The sequence below is a fragment of the Gracilinanus agilis genome, chromosome 6, assembly GCF_016433145.1.
Source record: "Gracilinanus agilis isolate LMUSP501 chromosome 6, AgileGrace, whole genome shotgun sequence".
NCBI classification, from domain to species: domain Eukaryota; kingdom Metazoa; phylum Chordata; class Mammalia; order Didelphimorphia; family Didelphidae; genus Gracilinanus; species Gracilinanus agilis.
The window spans coordinates 287,152,161-287,173,025 of NC_058135.1; the positions used below are offsets into that span (position 1 = coordinate 287,152,161).

Here is a 20,865-nt window from a genome sequence, read left to right on the forward strand (position 1 = left end):
CCTCCACCTCACCCTAGCCTGGTCCGAGGGGCCCTTCCTTGGCAGAGGATGAGCTCCCCATCAGGCAGAGCCTCCAGCAGGGGGTCCCCAGAGGGGTCACAGGCAGAGATCTGGGGGGCTTTGATGGCCCAGAGAAGTCCCCAGGCTATGGCCCCCAGGGGGGGTCCCCATGGGGGAGTTAGAGGTCAAGCACCCCCCCCCCCCAGAGCCTTCATCACAGCCACTCTCGGATGTCCCCAAAACTGAGGAGCTTGCCCGGGCCAGAGCCTTGCGATGACAAAATCTGTGCTTTCTGGAAGACACCCAGGGGTGGGGGGGAGCCCAGAAGCCCTTTGGGAGGGGAGATCCCCCCCATCTGCCTCCCTCCTCCAAGGCCTCAGGCCAGGATCCTAGATAAAAAGAGCAATGGAGGCCCTCAAACCGGGACCCCAGGACACTGCCGAGAAGAAGAGCCTGAGGGTCCAAGGGGTTCGGGGAGTAGCAGGGGAGGGAAGCCCCCAAAGGCACTCCAACAGCAGGAAGACAGGCAGGGGCTGCAACGTGGGGCTCGTGGCATCTCCTGGGGCACAGCAGGTGGCACCAGTGCCAAGTGCCTCAGAAGTGCCCATGCCGCCCCGTGCTGCCCCTGCGCCTCTGGGAAGGCTGCAGCTCCTGCGGGAGTCTTTAGGCCGCTGCAATATTCATGAGGCCGATTAAACATGGAAATGTGGCAGCAGCGGTGGGAGAGCGGCAGCATGTTCAGCAAACAAGCAAACAGGCTTAATTATTGAAGGGCCCTGGGGGGGGGTGGGAGCGGGAGGGGGCTTCCTCTGCCCAGACGCTCAGCTGTGCCAGGTGGGGTGACCGACTCCTCCCCACCCCCAATCTCTCAGGCGGTGCCAGTCAGGGGCATGGGGGGGGGTGAGGGAGGCCCAGGGAGGCGGCCCAGTCTGGTGAGATGCACCCCAAAGCTGGGACCTGGCTTCCCACTAAAACACCGCCTCCTCCAGGAAGTCCTCTCCCTGTCTGCCCCTGTCATTAGGCCAGAGGCCCCCCCAGCTGAGCTCCACCTCGTCGAGCCTCAGTTTCCCCATATATAAATGGTGTGCCTGGCTCCATCTGTCTCAGCAGGGGGTCTGAGAGCCTGGCCATCTGCCTTGCCTCAGTTTCCCCTCTCACCACCAACCCACTGACTTTGGGGCCTGAGCCCACGTTGCCCCAAGTATGGCAAGGACACTCAGACTTCATTCTGAAGAAGAAACTGAGGGTCAGAGAACTCCAGCCTGATACCAGAGCGGAGGGACAAGCGCCCTTCCTGTGCTCTGAGAGAGCTGGGGGGGGGGGGGGGGAGGGAACAGCTCACAGGATGCTCCCATCTGTAGAATGGGGACAATCATCTGGGACGGTGCTGGAGGAAGGGAAGGGATGGCGCCACAGTCACAGGAGGCAATGATGAGCTTTAGAAGAGGGAGAACCAAGACGGGGTGCTGCTATCCCTGGCACAGGGGGCTATGCTGAACTGTTTTACAGATGGGGAAACCAAGGCAGCCAGCCAGTGAGTGATTGGTCCAGGGTCACCCAGTCAGTGATGGAGTGTCTGAGGCTAGATTTGAACTTGGGTCCTATCCTACTCCCCAGGAAGTTCTAAGTCAATGGGTAGAGCCAGGCCCAGCGTCAGGAAGTCCTGGGTTCCCATCTCGCCTCAGACCCTTCCTCCTTAGATGACCCTGGGTGAGTCACTGAACCCCCCAGCCCGGTCCTTCCTGCTCTGCCTGGGAGCCGACACTCTGTCTGGACTCCAAGATGGGAGGCCAGAAAAAAGGAAAAAAACAACAAATGGGGGGGGCCTTCGCCAGGGGCTGCTGGGGGGGGTCCCCTCAGTCCTCCCCCTCCCCCAGCCTTCTCAGGGTTCTACAATCTTCCAGCCCAGGAGGGAGCAACTGGGGGGAGGGGGCAACCCTATTGGTGCTGCCCGGGGTGGGGTGGGGCAGCAATAAGTCAGAAAATGAGCGGAGCAGAAGGAGGGAGGGCGGCGGCCTGGGGTCCAAGCAGGCCCTCAGAGCGGGAACGAGGCCTCGGGCTCAGGGAAGGCCTTTTCAGCAGGAGCCGTCACCGCCCGGGCGCTGCCTGCTGGCAGGTCACCGAAGGCCGCGGTGGAGGGGAGGACGGGCTCGGCGGCCCAGTGCTGGCGTCCCCGCCTCCTCGTGGCCTCGGGTCTGCCCTCACGGACAGTTCCAGCCAGAACTCTGGGCCGGAAGGGCCGGGCCTCGAGGCGAGGGCTGGGAAGTCTCCGGACAGCTCTGGGCCGAGGCCTCCGCCCATGCGGGCTGCCTCCCGGCCAGGCCTTTCCCTGGGACTCCCCAGCGCTGTCCGGAGCCGCCGCCCCCCTTCCCTCAAGTCTCAGCTAGAACCCCGTCTTCGGCCACGTGACCCGCCCGAGCCGGCACGGAGCAGCTGTTCAGAACTAGCCAATAGGGACACGCCCTGCCGCCACTCCCACCCCCCCCAGGCAGCCACCGCCCCGCCTGAGCAGAGGTAGGAAGAGGGTCACGTGAGCGCAGAAAGCGGCGCCGGCCGACGCCCGCCCCTCCCTCCCTCCGTCCCCAGGTGGGATGATCTGCCGATCAGGAACGTTCCCAGGAAGGCCGCGTCGTGGCAGGACGGGACCCTCGCGAGCCCCCTCCGACGGCCGAGGGCGGCCCATAGTCGTGCGGCTGACAGACGTCTTGGTGCTGCTGAGTTGTGACGCCTGAAGGAGGCCCAGAGCAGGGAGCCCACCCTAGCCCCGAGGGGCCCCTTGGGCAAAGGCTCGGAGATGGGAAATAGAGCCGGGACGGCCTTCGGGCAAGGGAGCGCCGAGAGGCCGGCCGAGCGGGCCGGAAGGAGGCCCCAATGAAGCTGTCCGCGAGCCGGCGGCCGGCGTGATTTAGGGGCTTCACTGAAAGGCTCCGCCACATTCGTCCCGCACTAGTGCGGAGTGGCAGGAGGAGCCGAGGGTAATTGAAAAAGCGACCACAAATCTCCCGGGAAAGGCGCGCCTTATCGCCCAGCAAACATTTCAGCCCTAATAAACACGAGGAGCCCCTGCGGGGGGGCCTCAGGCCCTGATTTAGAGCCCCCGCAGCCTCCTTCCCAGCAGACAGCCGGCCAGCTTTGGGGAAAGCCATTTTTATGGACCCAGTAAAAGCTGGAGTGAGCTTGGCAGAGCCCATCGGCCTTGTGGGTCGCTCTGGGCATGCTGGGAAGGCCTGGGGCTGCCTCCAGCTCTGGGCTTCCAGGGCCCTCTCATACAGGCGTAACCCGAGGCCCTGGGAGAAGTGACTGGGGCAAGGTCACGCGGGCTGAGCCTTCCAGCTTTTCAGGTTTGCTCCTGGGCTCCCATCAGTCCAAGGGCAGGGCCGGCCCAAAGCCCTCTCCTTGGGTGGTGGGGGCAGCAGGTGGGGGGTGACCCTCCCAAAGCCCCAGCTCAAGGGGGCGGCTACAGAGTGCAGTGGAGGCTTAGAGCTGGAGCGCCTTGATTTAAATCTGGCCTCAGACCCTTCCTGGCTGGGTGACCCTGGGCAAGTCACTTCACCCCTGTTGCCCAGCCCTAATTGCTCTTCTGCCTGGGAATCTACATGCCGTAGTGATTCTAAGACAGAAGGGAGAAAGAAGAAGGGGAGGGAGGGAGGGAGGGGAGCTAAAATCCGGCCTCAGAAGCTTACCAGCTGTATAAATTTGCCTGGTAAGTCACTTAAGCCCTCGGCTTCAGTTTCTCCCTCAGTAAAATGGGATAATAGCAGCCCTTCTCTTACAGGGTGCCTGTAGGATCCAGTCAGGCAGGATCTAAATGCTAGTTGATAATAGTAATACTAATGGTGGTAGTAGCAGCAGTTGGCAGAATGGGAACTTGAACCCATGTCTCCCTGACTCAGGTTCAGAGCTCCATCCACAGTCCTCCAGACACAAAGGACCATAATGCTGGGGCTCTTGGTTCGAACCCCCTTGGAAAGTGAGCTGCGTAACTGGGGTGAGTGACTTTGGGGGGCCAGAGGAGAGAGGGAGAGGCAGAGAGCTCTATTGCCCACTATTATGCTGAAGAGCCTGATGGGAAAGGAAGCCTCCGGGAAGGCACGAGACAGACAGACAGAGGCAAGAGGCACAGAGACAGACACAACGGGGGGAGACGGGCAGCCTCGGGGGTCCCTCCATCCCGCAGTCCCTGGGTCCTGGCACAGAGGCGGCCGCCCAGCGCCCCTCCCTTGGCTGCCCTCCTTCCACCTTGTTCTGCAATCCCATTTACAGACTAACGGTCCCTCTCTGACCCGCCCCCGCTGGCTCCATAAATCTCGGGCTGGCGTTAAGAAGCCGGGCCTGGGCCCACTTCCTCCCGGCGCCGTCCTCCTGCCACAGGAGCCCATCCATCTCTGTCAGGCGCCCGCAGCTTCTGCAAACACCTGGCCCTCACTGCAGCCCAGGGAGGTGGGTGCGACCCTCCCCCTGCCCGCTGCTGCTCCGTGGGCGGCTGGGCAGGGGCACCGGATCCCTCCTCTCCCGCCCATCCAAAGGTCTCTCGGACCCCGAGGAATCCCTTCTCTTTCAAGGCAAACGTTCCCAGGCTCCGTGAGCCAGCCGGGGCAGCCCTGGCCTCCTGACCTCCTCTGGGCTACCTCTGGCCCTTCCTTCCTCTCTAATCCTGGGGAACCTTCTAGGGAAAGAGATAACGGGGAGGAAAGCAGGACACAGATCAGGGGCTGTGGAGCCAGCCAGGCGGTCAATCGGGCAGTCAACAAGCGTTTGGTAAGCGGAGCCTACGTGCCGGGCACAGTGTAAAGGAGGCAAAATCCCAGAGGCTGCCTTAGAGGAGCTGCCATTCTTCTGGGCCAGGAGCGTGGAGCAGCTCCCCTTCAGGCCCCTTCGCTGGCCCAGGGCACTTGGCCTCTGTGGTCTCTGGGCCTCTTCCAGCCCAGGCGATAGGGGCTACCATCCTGTGAGCACCCATGATTGGGACAGCGTGCTGGCCTGGGAGTCAGGGAGACATGGGTTCAAATCCAGCCTCGGCCTCTTACTAGAGGAGGGACACTCGGCAAGTCGCTCTATCACGCCCAGCCTCACTCTCCCCACCTGTAAAGGGCGATTGTAATGTCCCTGGAATTCACCCCACAGAGACACCACAAGGCTCTGGTGAGACGGTTCTGCCAGGCTGGCTCTCTCACAGATGCAGATGTTGCCCCCAAAATTGTCATGGGCAGAGAAGGGCAGGGAGGTGGCCTGCGGGGGAGGGGGAGAGCTCAGAGGCAGATCCCATCAGGAAATGTTGATCTGGCACTTCTACGCCAGGCCTTGGGCCTGGGAGGACCCGGGTCTCCAGTGACACTTTTCCTGTCCCCTTCCCAGGCTCAACCTGTTTTCTATCTTCCTCCTCTATGCAGTTGGCTGTGTCCTCCGTACCACTAATCCTTACCAGAGTGGGAATGTGGCTAGAGTGGCGCCATTCCTCCCAGGGCTCCCTGTCCTAACTCTTCCTGGCCCAGAGGATGGCCATTCAGGCCTGCTTTCAGAGAGTCTGGGGGCTCAGGTCTTTTACATTACACTTGGAAAGTGCTCCAGGTTCGAATTCTGTCTTCATCGTGTTGGACGTCCAAGATGTTGGCACATCACCCCCTCAGGTCTTGATTTCCATATCCCAGAGGCTAGACTCGATGAAGACAACCTCCAAGGTCCTGCCCAGCTTGTCTGACCCCAGACAGAAGCCATCTCCTGATTCTTCTTGGTATTCCTGTGCCTAGCACTGTGCTTGGCAAGGAGGGAGAGGGCCTGGAGCTGTGACTCTCCAGGAAAGGGGCTCCCAGATGAGGAAACTCCTGCCACTGAGAGGCTCTGAGAGCTGTCCAGGACAATGAGAAGGCAGTGAGTGCCCAGGGTCAGCAGGGGGCCTGGAACTCGCATCTTCCCATTGATGTCCCCTCGCTATTTCTAACTTGGCATACCTTAAGGACTTAATCCATTCTTGCTGAATGAATGACTGTGAATGAATGAATGAGGGAGTGAGTGGGCCCTGTAGACAGGGTGCGGACTTGAGACGCAAATTCAAGTCTTGCCTCTAGACACTTGCTAGCTGGCTGGGCAAGTGCCCCAACGCCTGTACAATGGGGAGGAGACCCAAGACCTACAAGGACATCGAATGCTGGGGTTCCACTCCCTCCCTTCTGTGGAACCCTACTATGCGCCAGGTCACAGGGAGCCGGAGCCTGGAGCCAGCCGCGTCTCCCAAGTTGTCTGTCCAGCCAGAACAGCCTCCGCCCCTCAGGACTCAAGGAGGAAGAGGTGGGCGCCGCCGGCAGCACTGTTGGGAAGGGAAAGCCGCTCCCAGGAACAAACAGCCCCCCCCATTTCCCCCCATGGACAGCTCTTAATGCGTCTCTTATTTATTCCTGACCAATGACCCTTTTATTTTTCCCCCTTTTAAAACCTGGCCTCGGCCCCGCCACCCGCCTGCCTGCGGTAAACACAGCCCCCGGGATGGATCCTGCAGCCCATTAACCTTCACTCCCCGGCCCACCAATCATTCCTCCCCGACACTGCGCGAGCCCAGGAGGGAGGCTGGGACGGGCTCTGCGGCAGGAGCGGGGGCCCGGGGGCACGGGGGGCATCTGCCCTGGCACTGCGGTGTAGCCGGGCCTGAGGGGGCCGCCGCGGTGCTCCGTCGCTTTCTCCTAGGCCGGGGACCAGACTGAGGCCTCCCCTGGGACATCTCCTGGAGCCTGAGGGGCGACGATGTTACGGGCCCCCATATCGGAGGGCCTGGAGCCCGGAGAACGAGCAAAGGTCGGGACTGGGCTCAGGTCTGGACCTCTGAGGGAGCCTGTCTGGGCGCCCCAGAAGAGGAGCACCCTGGAATGCCCGGCTCTGAGACTCCCTCTTGGGGCTCCCCAGGAGCCTGGGGGGCCTTGAACGAGGGTCCTCCTCTGCACAGACCTCAAGGACGAGGTCTGCCCATCCTCTGCGCCCATGACAGGGGCTGATGGAGGCACCCAGGGGGAGAGGGAGGGGGGCCGCTGGAGAGTGCAGGGCAGAAGAGACCCCGAGGGAGGGGGTGGGACCTGGAGCACGACCGTGACGACCGTGATGCTAATGCTAGGAGCAGCCACCGGACCTCCCCAGTGAGGAGGGCCTCAACCAGTGTAGATGGCACGTAGAACATTGAAATGTCAGCTTACTTGCCCAGGTCATGCAGCTAGCTTATGTGTGGGGCAGGACTTGCACTCAGGTCTTCCAGGTTCCAAGGCCAGCTCTCAGTCTACACCCTCCCCCCAGCAACCTCAAGAGGAATCTTATCTGGCATCCTCTTGGCCTGTGAGCATTCAGTTTACAAAGTGCTTGGAGAGAAGGGAGGGAACAAGTGGTCACAGAGAAGCCCCTACTGTGGGCCAGACAATTATTAAGCACCTGCTGTGTGCGGAGCCTTCTCGTGCCTTATCTGATTTCCCTCATGCCGGCTGCGGGAGGTGAGCCTGTTGTGCCCTCATTTTCCTGCTTAAAGCCTCCCTTTCCGTCTTAGAAGCAGTCCTGGGCATCGGTGCCAAGGCACAGAGCACTCAGGGCCAGGCAATGGGGGTAAGTGACTTGTCCAGGGTCACCCAGCTAGGAAAGGTCTGAGGCCAGATTAGAACCTGGGACCCTCTTCTCTGGGCTTGGCTCTCAATCCACCCAGGAGCTACCTGTTGTCCTCATTTTACAGATGAGGAGACGAGGCGCAGAGTGGCCCAGGGACTCCTCAGGGCCTCCCAGTGAGGTTTCTGAGTCAGAGCTTTCTAGACTCCACAGCCACAGCTCTATTCTGGCCAGCATTCGCTTGAATACCCCTAATGATGGGGCCCTCACTCCCTGCTAAGACAGCTCTTCTATCTCCTCTGGCTAGGGAGTCGGAATCTGCTTCTCTAAACATTGAGCTCTGGTCTGACAGGCCACGCCGGATCCTTCGGTCGGAGGACAGACCTTTGGGCACAGGGGGACACCGAGGATGCCCCCCCCCCCGCTGTGGCTCCCTACTCCTGAGTGCCTCTTTTCCAGGCCAAACAGCCTCAGGTCTCTTGGCTGACTCTTGAACAGGGGAAAGATGGAGAGAGAGCAGGGGGTGCCTGGGGGGGGAAGAGGCGGACACAGAGGAAGCACCTCGAGCCCAGGGCGCCCCAAAACAAAGTGAGGTCACACTCACCACCGCCACCGCCGAGCAGGGAGCTGTTGGCTGAAAGAGAAGGACACGCGGTTAGTGAGTGGCTTCAGACCCGGGAGGAAGGGGGGGGCGTCCCTGCTGGGGGGGGCAGAGATGCCAGGCACAGGTGGGCTCCTGGGCACCAGCTGGCAGAGGAGGAGTTCACAAGCTGTTGTGACTGACTGGAATTCTCCCAGACAGCTACAGACAAGGGCTCCCAGGCACCAGACACGGCCTAAGAGGGGAGGCCGAGAAGAGGCTGAGGAGAGGCCCGACCTGGGAGGGGAGGCCGAGGAGAGGCCCCAGACGCTTCACCCCACCACCCAGAGCAGCCCCAGGCTGAGGCAAAGGGGACACGAGACCAGAGAGCCAAGCTTCGGGGGGCACATGAAGAGCCCAGCAGGGCCTTCTGCCTGCTGCCCTTGTCACCACCTCTCAGAGCCCCGACCTGGCTGGCATCCCAGCGGCAGAGCTGCCGCAGGGTCAAGGCGGGGCGGCAGTCAGTCTGGAGGACAGGACAGACTCTTAGTACAGACTCGGTCTTAGTAAGGACTCTAGACAGAAGGGCTGAGGCAGGGAGGTGACTTGTTCAGGGCCACCCAGCTGGGCAGTGTCTGAGGCCAGATTGGAACCCGGGACCTCTCCTGAGTCCCCAGGGACACCCTTCGGAGGGGGCAGGGCGGCTCGAACTCCCAGGCATTTGGGGTCCTGGCACCCTGGCACAGCATCCACTCTGGGGAGGCTGCATCCCCCCCAGACATGGCAGCATTTGGGGGTCTTAGCTGGCCAGGGGAGATGGTGCCCCGAGAAGTCAGGGCCAGAGCACCCCCCCATGGCGGCTTCTGGAGCAAAACTCGTCAATCTCAGACGTGTCAATCTCAGACGCATCAACGTCAATCTCAGACCCGTCAATCTCAGACGTGTCAATCTCAGATGCATCAACGTCAATCTCAGATGTGTCAATCTCAGACGTGTCAACGTCAATCTCAGACGTGTCAATCTCAGACGTGTCAATGTCAATCTCAGACCCGTCAGACATGTCAATCTCAGACGCGTCAACGTCAATCTCAGACCCGTCAATCTCAGACGTGTCAATCTCAGATGCGTCAATGTCAATCTCAGACCCGTCAATCTCAGATGTGTCAATCTCAGTAAAGGCATTTTGTCAGCCCTCCCCTGCCCTTCCCCAGAGTGGCCAGAAGCTGACTGTCGCTGTCTGTCTTCCCAGGCCGCCCGGCCCAGAGTGGCAGCTCTGAGACCCCACAAGGCGGCACCTGGGTCCCCCCCACACCTGTCCCAAAGGAGGCTGCTGTGCCTTGGCCTTGGGGAGGAGCTAAGAGACATTCATGGTGGATAAAGATCAGAGTTTAAGCCCAGCCGGGCATTGCCACAGCCTGCCAGGCTGCCCAATGGGCAGCCAGAGAAGGCAGCTCTCTGGGCTCCCCACTGGCTGATCAGAAGAGCCCAGAAGTTGCCTCCCTCCCATTTACTGGCGGGAAAACAAGCCCCAGAGGACCTCCTTGGTCCTTCTCCGGCCCTCCTGCCTGGACCCCAAAGGAATCACCGCCACGAGATGCCCAAGGAGGGATTTGTGGCCTCAGTGCCAAGTCCTCAGAGGATGGGGAGCTCACTACCTCCTCTGCCCCTCCCCCTGATTGTCCTCAAGGACCCCCCGGCTCCTCATTCAGTCTTGGGGGGGCTAAGCAGGGCAAATCCTTCCGTGTGAGGACCCTTCACAGACCCCCCCCTTCCCCGAGGCTCCTGGCCCTGGTCCCCCTCCCTACATTCTCTCCATTCTTACAGTCTTTCCTGAAATGGGCTGCAAGATGGTTGGGAGCCGGGCAGGGCCTTGAACTCAGATCTCCTGAACCCAAAGCCGACCCATCCCTCCTCTATCCCTCGGGTGACCTCCCCTGCAGTCTGTGAGAAGGAGGGGCTGAAGCCCTCGGGGCCCAGAAACTCGGGCTCCAACCCCCCAGCAATTCTGGGGCCCCCACGTGAAGATGACGGCAGAAGGGTAGCAGCAGACTGGAGAATGGGAGAGGTCGGGGGGTGGACTGGGCATTGGGGGAGAGATCGGGAGAGCCGGATGACGCGAGGGAGCGCCTCCATCATGGCGGCAGGAGCCCCGGCTCGGCTCCGTTTCCCAGAGGGCTCCCTCCTGGGCTGGATATGGGCGAGCCGCTCGTCCATATAACTGGAGCTGACACTTGGGGGCCGGCCGTGTGCCGGGCCTCCCAGAACACTCTCTGCCCTCAAAGAGCTCCCAAGGCCACTGGGGGAGGCGATGTTGCACAGATAAGTTGGGGGAGCAGGAAGGGCCCCCCAAGGGCTACCCCGAGCTCGGTGCTCGGGAAGGGCGTGCCAGGCCGGGGGGCAGCTCGGGCAAAGGCAGGGAGGCGTGTTAAAAAATACAGGAGAGAGATGGGGAAGCACAATGAGGATCCTGTCCGTTTTGTCCCAGTAATTCCTTATAACAGGCGGGATTGAATGTCCTGTGAGGAACGGCGCCTGGCAGTCCGGAGAGCCGGGCCTCAGTTTCCTGTTCTGTAAAATGACGGACTTCGGCGGTTCTGCTGATCCTCCGATCTGCGGCCTCGCGGTTCACTCTGTGGGCTCTGAGTTCTGCGAAGCCCCTTCCGGAGGCCGGGAGGCCGGGAGAGGCCGAAGGAGTGGACCCAGAGGAGGCGGGAGGAGGCCGGGGCTGCTCTCGGGGTGCTGCTGGCGTCTCCCCGGGGAGTCATTCATTCCACTCCACGGCTGAAACCCAGAGCTGCGAGCGAGCGCGTTCCTCGGGAGATTAATCTGAGCCGCTAATTAAGATGGAGAGTGAAGGAGCAGTGACGGGGGTGCCGTGGGGGAGGGGGGCAAAGACACAGGCAGGAAGATGGGGGATGGGGGGACGGAGGAGACGGGCTGAAGGTCACGGGCCGGCCCCGGCGGCCAACCAGGGACACGAGGAGGCTGAAGCTCAGGGATGGGGACAGACAGAGGAGGGACAGACGGACGGAGAGGCCTGAGCACGTGTGCCCGTCTCCCCTGCCCAAGGTGGGGAGCCCCCATGCCTTCTAGTCTGGCCTCTTCCAGCCTGGCTTGAGCCCCTTCTTCTGGCCTCCAGCTGTGACCCGCCTTCCCCCGCCGTGAAGCCCCCCAGAGGCCTCGCCGATCCCTCCCGTGGCTTGTGGCCCCCCCGATGATGGGCGCTCACGGGAGACCCTGCAGCTCCCCCTCTTTGCCCCAGAGCGTGAGCCCCCGAGGCCAGAGGCTCCGTCCCTCCGGCCTTTGTCTCCTGAACCCCCAGCCCAGGCCTGGCGCACGGCAGGAACTTCATCCATCGCCCAACCGAACTTGGGGTGAGGCTGAAGGGCCCCCTGGGAGGCCCGAGGCCGGGCTGAGGAGGGCAGCCACGCTGCCTGGGGGCCGTCCGAGCGTGCCCCCCTCTTCCTGCCGTCTCTCCTAATGAACACGGCCCGCAAACGAGCTGGCGCCGGCTCAGAGGCCGCAGGCGTGCCAACGGGCTGGCAGTGAGCCTCCGAGAGGGAGGCGGCGAGGCCGAGGCTCAAGGAGGCGCCGACCCCGGCTCGTGCGAGTCCCAGGCTTCTCAGGGAAGGTCCGGGCCCTGCGGGGACCCCCGGGAAGGAGGGGAGCCAAGACCATAGCTGGAGCTCCCCCTGCGGCTCCTGAGATGCCAGGCACAGGCGGCTTGTCCAGGCAGAGCCTTGGCCTGACAGGCTCCTGCTCTGGGGCTTGGAACCAGCCTTGTGAGCCTCTCTTCTTAGCCTCCCAAACCCTGCACACGGGGCTCCTTCTGAGGGCCCCTGGGGAGACGGGGGAGCGTCAGAGACAGCACATTTAGAGAGAGCCCCAGCAGGGCCAAAAAACACCCCTTCTCAGCCTCAGTCTCCTCGCCTGTAAAATAGAAGGCCGGCCTCAGGGGCCTCGAGGTCCTTTCCAGGCTGCCTTCATGCGCTGAGGAGGCATCTGGGCCTTCCTCTTCATTTACCAAATGAGGAAACTGAGTCAGAGACCAGGAGAGGCTTGCTAATGCCCACTCGAGGCAGGAAGACATGGCAGGGCCAGAATTTGAATCCAGATCCTGGGGCTTCTGGCTCTGGTGTTTTCTAAGCCTCTACAGAGCCTGGAAACACAGTCCGGGAGAGTTGAGGATTGGCCAAGCACTCGGGGCCGTGACCTCAAATGATTCCCTCTGGCCCCTGTGGGCAATCATGTGTCCACCTGGCCCACTGCCAAAGGACCCCATCGAGCCACAAAAGCCCCTCAAGGCCAAGCCCTCGAGGCTTCTCACACTCGCTCCTCCCCTCCTTAGTCCATGGTGTAGCCCCCAGCCTCCTGGCTGATCATCTCCCGACTCCAGGCCTTTGCCATAATGGCTCTTCCCTGTGCCTGCCATGCTCTCCCTCCTCACTGTGTCCCCCATTTCCTGAGCTTCCTCCAAGGCTCGGCTCAGGGAGGCCTTTCATGCCCACCACTCCTGCCTTCCCTCCGGGATCACCTCCCACTGACAGGCGCCCTTGTCTGTACTCCGCAGCCTCCCCACTAGCCCCAGCGCCCTCTGAGGGCAGGGGCTGCCTCTGGGACTTCTTTGGGTCCCCAGCACTTAGCAGTCTGGCACACAGCAGGCACTAGGGGTCTCCAGGGGGTTCACCCCTTTCATTTGACAGATGGGAACTGAGGCCAGAGAGGTTAAGTTTGCTTGTCCAAGGTTCCCCAGCTCAGGTCTGAGACAGACTCGAACCCGAGCCTTCTGGACTCCCAGCTCTATCCACTGGTCTGCACTACCTCAAAATAGATCTGTCTGTCTCCTTTACTCCTCTTCCTCTATCCTTCCTGCTCTTCTGCCCTCCCTCCTCATCTGTCCCTCTCTAGCTCTCCTCTCCTCCTTCCATCCCTTCTTCCTTCTCTCCCTCTATCTCTCTTCCTCCATTTCTGCTTCTCTCTCTCTCTCTCTGTCTCTCTCTCCCCCCTTCCCTCTTTCTCCTCTCCCTTCTCTGTCTTCCTCCCATTTCTCCCTCTCTGGTCTTTTTCTATCTCTTTTTCCTTCTTTCCCTCTTTCATCATCTCTCTCTTCCTCTGTTTCTCTTTCTCCATCTCTCCTTCATTAGCCCCCCCTCTGTCCCTCCTTCCCTTTCTCATGTCTATTTTTTACCGTATCTTCTTCCCTCTTTCTCCATCTCTTCTTCCTTTTCTCCTCTTTTCATCTCTCCTTCCCTCCCTCTCTGTCTCTCTCTGTGTGTCTCTCCTTCCCTTTCTCCATCTCTGTCTCTGCCTCTCCTTCCCCCTCTCTGTCTCCGAATCTCTTCCTCCCTCATACACCGATGCAGCTCTGTCCCTCTTGAGCCACCCGGCCCTGAAGGCTGACTCAGAAAGGCCGGGAAGTCTCGTCAGAAGAGTCGGGGGCCTGAGTTCGAGCCCCACCACTGCCCTGTGCTGGCTGTGTGACCCCACAAAAATGACTTCTTTCTGGTGCTTCAGGCAAACGGCTCTGCCTCGGTGGAGAGTTTCCTGTCTGGGAGTCACAAAATCACGTTTTCTTCCACTAGAGATCGATCCGGGCCCTAAGGAGGAGGCTGGACTGAAAGAGCCTCCGAGCTCCCTCCCAGCCTGGCCGGGGGAGTTGCCTCGAGCTCCCGGCCTCGGTCTCCCCACCTGTCCGAACGAGGGAGTCGGGGTCCTGGGCTCGGAGGCCTGGGCCGGCTCTGCTCTGGGAGGGCCCGAGCCACCTCCGGCCACAGAGTAAGTCTGGCGCTCCCGTCCATCCCTCGGGCCGGGCGGGCGAGGAGGGGGAGGCCCAGAGGACCAGCGCAGACACAGCAGACGCAGCTCTCCGGGCCGAGCGACCTCTGGAAGGAGCCCAGCTGCCCGCGGCCCCTCCGGCCGTCCCTTCTCCTTCAGAAATGCTGCCCTGGTGGTTCCCTGATGAGGGAATAAATCCTTCCCGGGCCGGCCTGCGTGGGGGTGGCACAAGGTGCCCTGCGCGGGGGAGGAGGGGAGCGCGGGAGCCCGGTGACCCGAGGAAATCGCTGAGACAGGGGAGGGGAGGAGGGGAGCAGCCGGGCCGTGAAGAGGGCAGGCCACCCTCTGCTCTGGGTGACCGGGACCGGGAAACAGCCCTGACACGGCCACCACCTCCCGGGGCCAGCCTCGAGCAGGGGTGCCCTTCAGAGTCTGCCCTGGGGTCCGAATGCCTCTCTGGGGCCCTGAATCTGAGCCACAGGCCCTGGGTTCAAATCCTGTGTGACTCGGGCCCTCCGGCTCTCCCAGAGGAGCCTGCTCGGACACTCGGGGAATCCCAGAAGAGGGGCAGCTACTGGCTCCTGAGGAGGGCCGCTCCACTGCGGGACAGCACCGAGACGCCCCTCCTCCGGCCCGTCGCTCCTGGGCAGCAACTCCAAGCCCTTCTCGGCCGTCCTCTCCTCCTGATGCCCTCCGGGGCATGGAGGGAGCCCTCGGGGCTGCGGGCACCGTGCTAAGAGCCCAGATACCCCAGGAAGGGGGGACGTGGGCGAGGCAGAAAGGGCCACAGCCCGAGGGAGGGGGTCCAAGCAGTCACCGCTGACCCTGCATGTCCCAGACGTAGGACCGTGGAGACCGTTGAGGCCCCCATTGGAATGGGGAGAAAGCGAAGGTTCCCCACCTACGCGTCCGAGCCGAGCCCCAGGCCAGCTCCCCATCTGCGGGGGGACCAAGGAGGGACCGGCCTGCCCCCCTGCCCCCCTCAGCTCTCCTCAGTCAACGCCCCCACAAGCCCAAACCCCACCTTGATATTTGGTGGAAAGGGAGAAGCATTCCTAGGGCTGCTTTTTGTGCGAGAGAAGCCTTGAAAGCCTCCACTTGCCCCCCAGCATTTGGGGCCCCAAAAGTCCTCACCTGCCCCTGATCTCTCAAGCCTTAAAGACCCCACTCGCTCTCCTTCTAGGACCCCAAAAGCCCCCCAACATCTGGGGCCATGAAATACTTCACCTGCTCCCTGATATCTGGGGGCCCCGAAGGACCTCTCTTGTCCCCTCTAATTTCGGGGGCCCCGAAGGATCCCACCTGCCCCGACATTCCGATCCAGCCTGCTCTGAGATCCCCCCTTTGCCCGCAGGCTCTAGTGGTCCCAGCTTTATCCAGAAGGCCCCCAGGAGTGCTGGGGGGCCTCTTGGCTCTCTCCCAGCAGAGCAGGGCGGCCCGAGCCCGCCCCTCCGTTTCCCAGGCTCAGAGGGCTTTGCTCCATCCCTTCCCTGCTCTCCTCCTCCTCCCCACAGTCCATCAGTCACGAGAGCAGCGGCGGAGGCCCCTCGGTCACGTGGACGGCATCCTGGCTGCGGCTTCCCATCTCACTGTCCCTCCTCACCTCTCACCTGGATTAATGCGATCGATAGATGCCCGCCGAGCTCCGGGCCTTGGCCCTCCCGCGCCCATCCATCCCGCCCAGGCTGCCAGATCAATCTTCTTAATGCACTGCGAGGCTCCCATCGCTCTCCTGCTCAAATACCGACAATTGCTCCCCAGTGCCTGCAGGTTCAAGTCCAGTTCAATCTGACAAACATTTATTAAGCCACTCGCACACCCCAGGCCGCCGCCTCCGATACCTCATCGTGGCAGGAAGGTGACCCCAAAAGAGCCCTGAGCTGGGGGTCCTTCTGAGCTGGAGAAGGGATCAAGGAAGCCCGAGTGTCCGTGTCCTGAGGACAGCCGGCCACAGGCAGAGAGGCTCAATGGGGCCAACCCAGAATCGCTGGGAGGCCAAAGGCCACAGGGAAGGAGGCACTGCAGGTCCTGGGGACTCACTGAGGGTATTAGAGCAGGGGAGTGATGCTCATGAATGCACCAGGCAGGAGGAGCCACCTTTTGTTCTGTGGCCAGCCATAGGAGCAGGCAGACCCAGTCCCTGCCCTGGGGAAGGGGGAGGGGGGAGGGGAGACAGGAGGGACATTCGGGCTTGGGCAAAGTCCTCTCTGGGCCCAGGTTCCTGCGCTGGGCTCAGCCACTCAAAACCAGCTCTCTGGGCCTCCATCAAACGGTTCTGACCAAGGAAAGCTTCCCTCGTCTCCCTCTCCCTTCCTTTCCTTCCAACTCTTCCCTTTCTGGAATCAATATTGTGTATTAAGGCAGAAGAGTGGTGAGGGCTAGGGCATGGGGCTTAAGTGACTTGCCCAGGGTCACACCACTAGGAAGTGCCTGAGGCCAGATTGAACCCAGGACCTCCCATCTCCAGGTCTGGCTCTAACCCAGCTGCCCTGGAAGCTTCCTCAAATACTGGAGACCCAGAGACCAAGCACAGTGCCTGCCCTCAAGGTGCTTCCACTCTGCTGTGAGCCCAGCTCTCCCTCCTCACTACACTACCTCGGTGGCCCGCCTCTCAGTTTCTTCATCTGCAAAAAGAGGGCTGGCCTAGATGTGGCTTCTTCACCTCTGTTGGCATCATGGGCCCCAGGAGGCCGGGGAAGCCTAGAGCCCCCTCCTCCAAATAATTGAAGAGAATGCTCCATCTCAGTGAGAGGTTCATGAAAATAAGGACAGGATTTAAAAAACCCCATCCAAGGATGCGGACCTCGGGAAATCTATCCCTGGACCCCCAAGATTAAGACACCCCCTCCTCCGGCCCAGATTAGGTCTTTGTTCTAAAGCCTATAAATGCTTCCATGTAGTCCAAGTCTCCTCATTCCACCAAGCACATAAATGATAAGTCAAGTGACTCACCCAAGATGACACAGCCAAGCAGAGGCACAGAACTTTTGGGAAGTAAAGTCCGTCCTTCTTAGGTGCCTGGGTCTGTGTTCAGCTCTTGCTTTGAGGCTTAGTTAGAATCCTTTGGGAACCCCCATTTTTCTCTAAAAGCTCTCAGATTCTTTACAATCTTCACCATCGCCTCTCTGGTCCCCTCAAATGGGTCCTCCAAGAGTCAGTGGCTGGACTTGTCTCCTGGCCTGGATTCCTTCTTCTCTGCAAGTAACATTACCCTGGCCATGGACATCTCCAAAACCTGGAAGGACTAGGCCCAGCCAGACAAGGGCTGGCCTCCATCCCCATATGGTTTTCACAGAGAGATTTGGGGTTCTATTAGGGGGAAGAGGGTTGGGTCAGGGCACATGGTAAACATCAGGAGGCACAAAGCTGAGGTCTTATCATTGGGGAACATCAGATGGAAGGCCACTTAAAGAAAGGAGTAGACAAACCAGGTAGGGAAAGCTTCTGGGTACCAAAGAAAATAAAGTTAAGGAGAAGAAGAAACAAGGAGGTGGGTCCTGAGCCAGGCTCAGAGAGGGGAAGTCCTGGGTTCAAATCTGGCCTTAGATACCTCCTAGCTAGGTGACCCTGGACAAGTCATTTAACCCCCATGGCCTAGCCCTTACTGTTCTTCTGCCTTGGAACCCACATATAGTATTGATTCTAGGGCAAAAGGTGAGGGTTTCTAAAAAAATGAATAATTAATAATATGCATAATATATAATTAAATACTATATAATCATAATATATAATAATTTAAAACAGTTACTAATAACATATTAAGGTAACCATTTGTTATTATTACCATTATTATTCCATATTACTCTCTAATGCTCAATACTTTATGAACCTGTGATCTCACTGACATGGGTATCTTTCTTCTAATCAATGCCAACAGCCCACCCACACCTTCTCCCTCTGCCCATGCCCTTTCCAGGTCCTCCACAGAGTATCCACTCCATCCCCACATGCTAGAAGCCTTCCTCTAGGTCTTTTCACGTGCTGTGGGGGCCCACAGGGCACTCAGGCTGCCCATCTATTACCCCTCCCTCTTGCCACCCAGCCCAACTGTCCCCTCCTCTTCTGATGAAGTGTTCCCCCAAGGCTGCCCCTTCTGGAAGACACACTAAGTAACTGCCTGAGATTATTCCAATGGCTTTTCCTCACAAAGCCCAGGGAGGGTTATCGTTCTCATTTTACAGCTGGGGAAACCAAGGCTCATAGAGGTCCAGGGACTCATGCAAGCAGGACTTTTGGCTAGACAAATCCTAGTATGTCTTGGGGGTTGGGAGAGCCAAGAGGCTCCCTTTGGAGGGGAGTGCAGAGCAGAGAACCAGTGAGGCTCAGGAGAGCAAAGAGGATTTTGCTAAATCTCGGATTAAAAATGCAGAAGGTGCCTTGGCTGGGTCTTTGAGGCTCCTGACCTCAGGGGGGACCTGCCATGCCTGGCAAAGATGGTGACAGAGAGAAGGCAAAGAGCGGAGAAGAGGGAGGTGCTTCTGGGCGGCTGGGGAGCCCACTGAGCAGATGGCGGTATGACATCTCCGTCACCATCTCTGTAACATTTCCCTAATTCCACCTTAACTGATACCTCAATCACCAGTTGTCCAGACTCCTGGGAAGGCAAACTGGAACTGGGGAAAGGGGCTGAGAAGCCAGAGGGCCTGAGTTCAAATCCTGATTTTTCAGTATCTGTCATGTTGTGAAGTTATATCTCCTCCCTGGGCCTTAGTTTCCTCATCTGTAAAATGGGCATCACAAAACTCAAATGTTATTGTGACGGAGATGAGAACATTTATGAAGTATTTGTTGTGAGCAACAAACAAGATGGCGCATGTAAAGCACATTGGAAATAGGCTGGCATAGTATATAGGTCAGTTGTTGGGATTATTCTCTTCCAGATCTTCCCTAGACAGCCCAAGGGATCTCCCCAAGATATGGGCCTCACAATGGCACTGCCTTGCTCTGAAGCCATCTGTGGCTCCCATTGCCCCTTGACTCAACAATAAATTCTTTCCCAATGGGACTTTGGCCAAACTAGAGGATTTCAGCCTCTTTACCTCTCCCCCAGGTTTCCCACCTCCATACCTCTGCTATTCCCTCTGCTCTCTTCCTCCATCCTTGCCTGCTGTCTCAGCCTTCAAGGCCTCCTCCATCTTCCTGCACCCTCATCTCCATCGTTCCATCATCACAGAGGGAGGGAGCCCAAGGATGGGGGAGAGCAAAGGCAGACCACACCTCTAGCCTGCTTCTGCAAAGACAGTCTCCTGCCCTCTGGAGAGGCTCTCTGGCAGCCTCGCTCTGTCCTAGGCAGGTGGGGGGGAGAGGAAGGAGGGTGAGGAGGGGACCCTGGGAGCCCACAAGGAGGGTCTCGACGGGTAGGGTGGGGACAAGGGGGTACAGTCTCTTGGCCCTTGCCTGGGGTACCCTCTGGGGGCTTAAGAACCAAAGGGAACTTCTAGTCTTACTCCCTTGCTGTACAAAAGGAGAAACTGAGTCCTGGATAGGGGAAATGACTGAAGCTTCCCTTCTAATGGGATGGGGGAAATGAATGAATGAACAAACGAAAGTGCACTTATTAAGCACTTCCTGTATACTGGGCAGAGGACACAAATACAAGGAAGCAGCTCCAGGCCTCGAGGATGTCCTATTTGTAGACGCAGAACTTTCCATTCTAACAGCCCCCAAGCTTGACTAGTGTCAAGGGGCTCCGGCATTTCTGCCTGAGAGCAGATGCTGCCCCCCTCAGTGCCCAGCACAGTGCTAGGCACAGCGTGGGTGATTGCCTATCAGCCTCACGTCCCCTCTTCTGAGGCAGGCACAAGGCGGAAGACAGGACTGTCGCTGTTTGTGATCTACAGGGAGGGAGACAGACGTGGGGGAACGGTCCTCGGCGGCTGGCCCGGGTTCCGATCCTGCCCTTGTGGGCTCCTTCTGTCTGAGCCTCACTTTTGTCCTCTACAACATGGGCACGACCAGCTCTAAAGGGCCCCCCGGCAGGGGTGTTGGAAGGCTGCTGACGCCTGAGAGAGGCCTCTGCAGACTCCATAAGCCAGCAGGCACCTGCCAGGTGCGATTGTTTTCTCTCTCGCTGGCCTGGCGGCTCCCCCAGGAGAGGAGGCAGGTGGCCACGGGATGCCGCCTCGGGGCACGGCCCGGTCCCAGCAGCCGCCTCCCCCTCCGTGTCCCCCGCACCTGGCCCATCCCCCCGCCGGCACCCAAGCCGGGGAGGCCCCCCTGGCTCCCTTGGCCTCCGCCCCATCCCGGCTCCCGGGCAACGGTGCCCGGGCAGAGGCTGGCAGGAGGAAGGCCGGCCCTGCCCATCTGCTGCTCCCTCCAGGAGTCTCCCTCCAAGGCAGAGGCTGCTGCTGCTGCCGGGCCGCCATTGGTATGCATGGCCACTGCCCAGGCTCCTTCCAAGCCCCAGTCTTTATGCTCCGCCGCCTGTTTAAGAATCCCTCCTTGGCATCAGGCGTTGCGGTTGCCAGGCAACCACATCACAGACATCCTCCCTCCACACTCCCGGCCCCTCCCGGCCTTCCTCCCCATCTCCCTCCCTCCCTCCCTGGCTGCTGCTGCTGCTTTATAGTGGGTCTCAGATCAATTTCATTTGTCATTAGCACGAGGCGGCCCCCTCCCCCATCCATCCCAGCCCCCTTCACCTGGGGGGCCCCTGACTCAAGGCTCCCGACTTCCCAGAAGCCCCAGCTGTGAGTGCTCTGAACTCTTTATGCACACAGATCAGGGCTCCCCAGAGAAAGGGGGACCCCAGGCCTGGGAAGTGGGGCCACAGGGGGGACCTCTGGGCAGGGAATGCATCTTCCATGGAGATGTCAAGTGGGCAGCACATCCCCAGCAGGGGAGCAGGGCTGGGCTAGGGAGGAAGGGGACATCAGCCGGGTAGGTGGGGGCAGCAGGTTGAGAGAGAGAGAGAGAGAGAGAGAGAGAGAGAGAGAGAG

The 20,865-nt window shown here is 60.1% G+C and overlaps 1 protein-coding gene across 1 annotated transcript in view; it reads right to left on the reverse strand.

The window, feature by feature from the left end:
- MACROD1 (mono-ADP ribosylhydrolase 1) overlaps positions 1–20,865 on the reverse strand; it is a 134,345-nt gene that overhangs the window by 2,428 nt on the left and 111,052 nt on the right. The window contains exon 6 of the mRNA XM_044682019.1: positions 8,177–8,206. Within this exon, the coding sequence (XP_044537954.1) occupies positions 8,177–8,206 (30 nt within the window). The remainder of the gene's footprint in view (positions 1–8,176; positions 8,207–20,865) is intronic.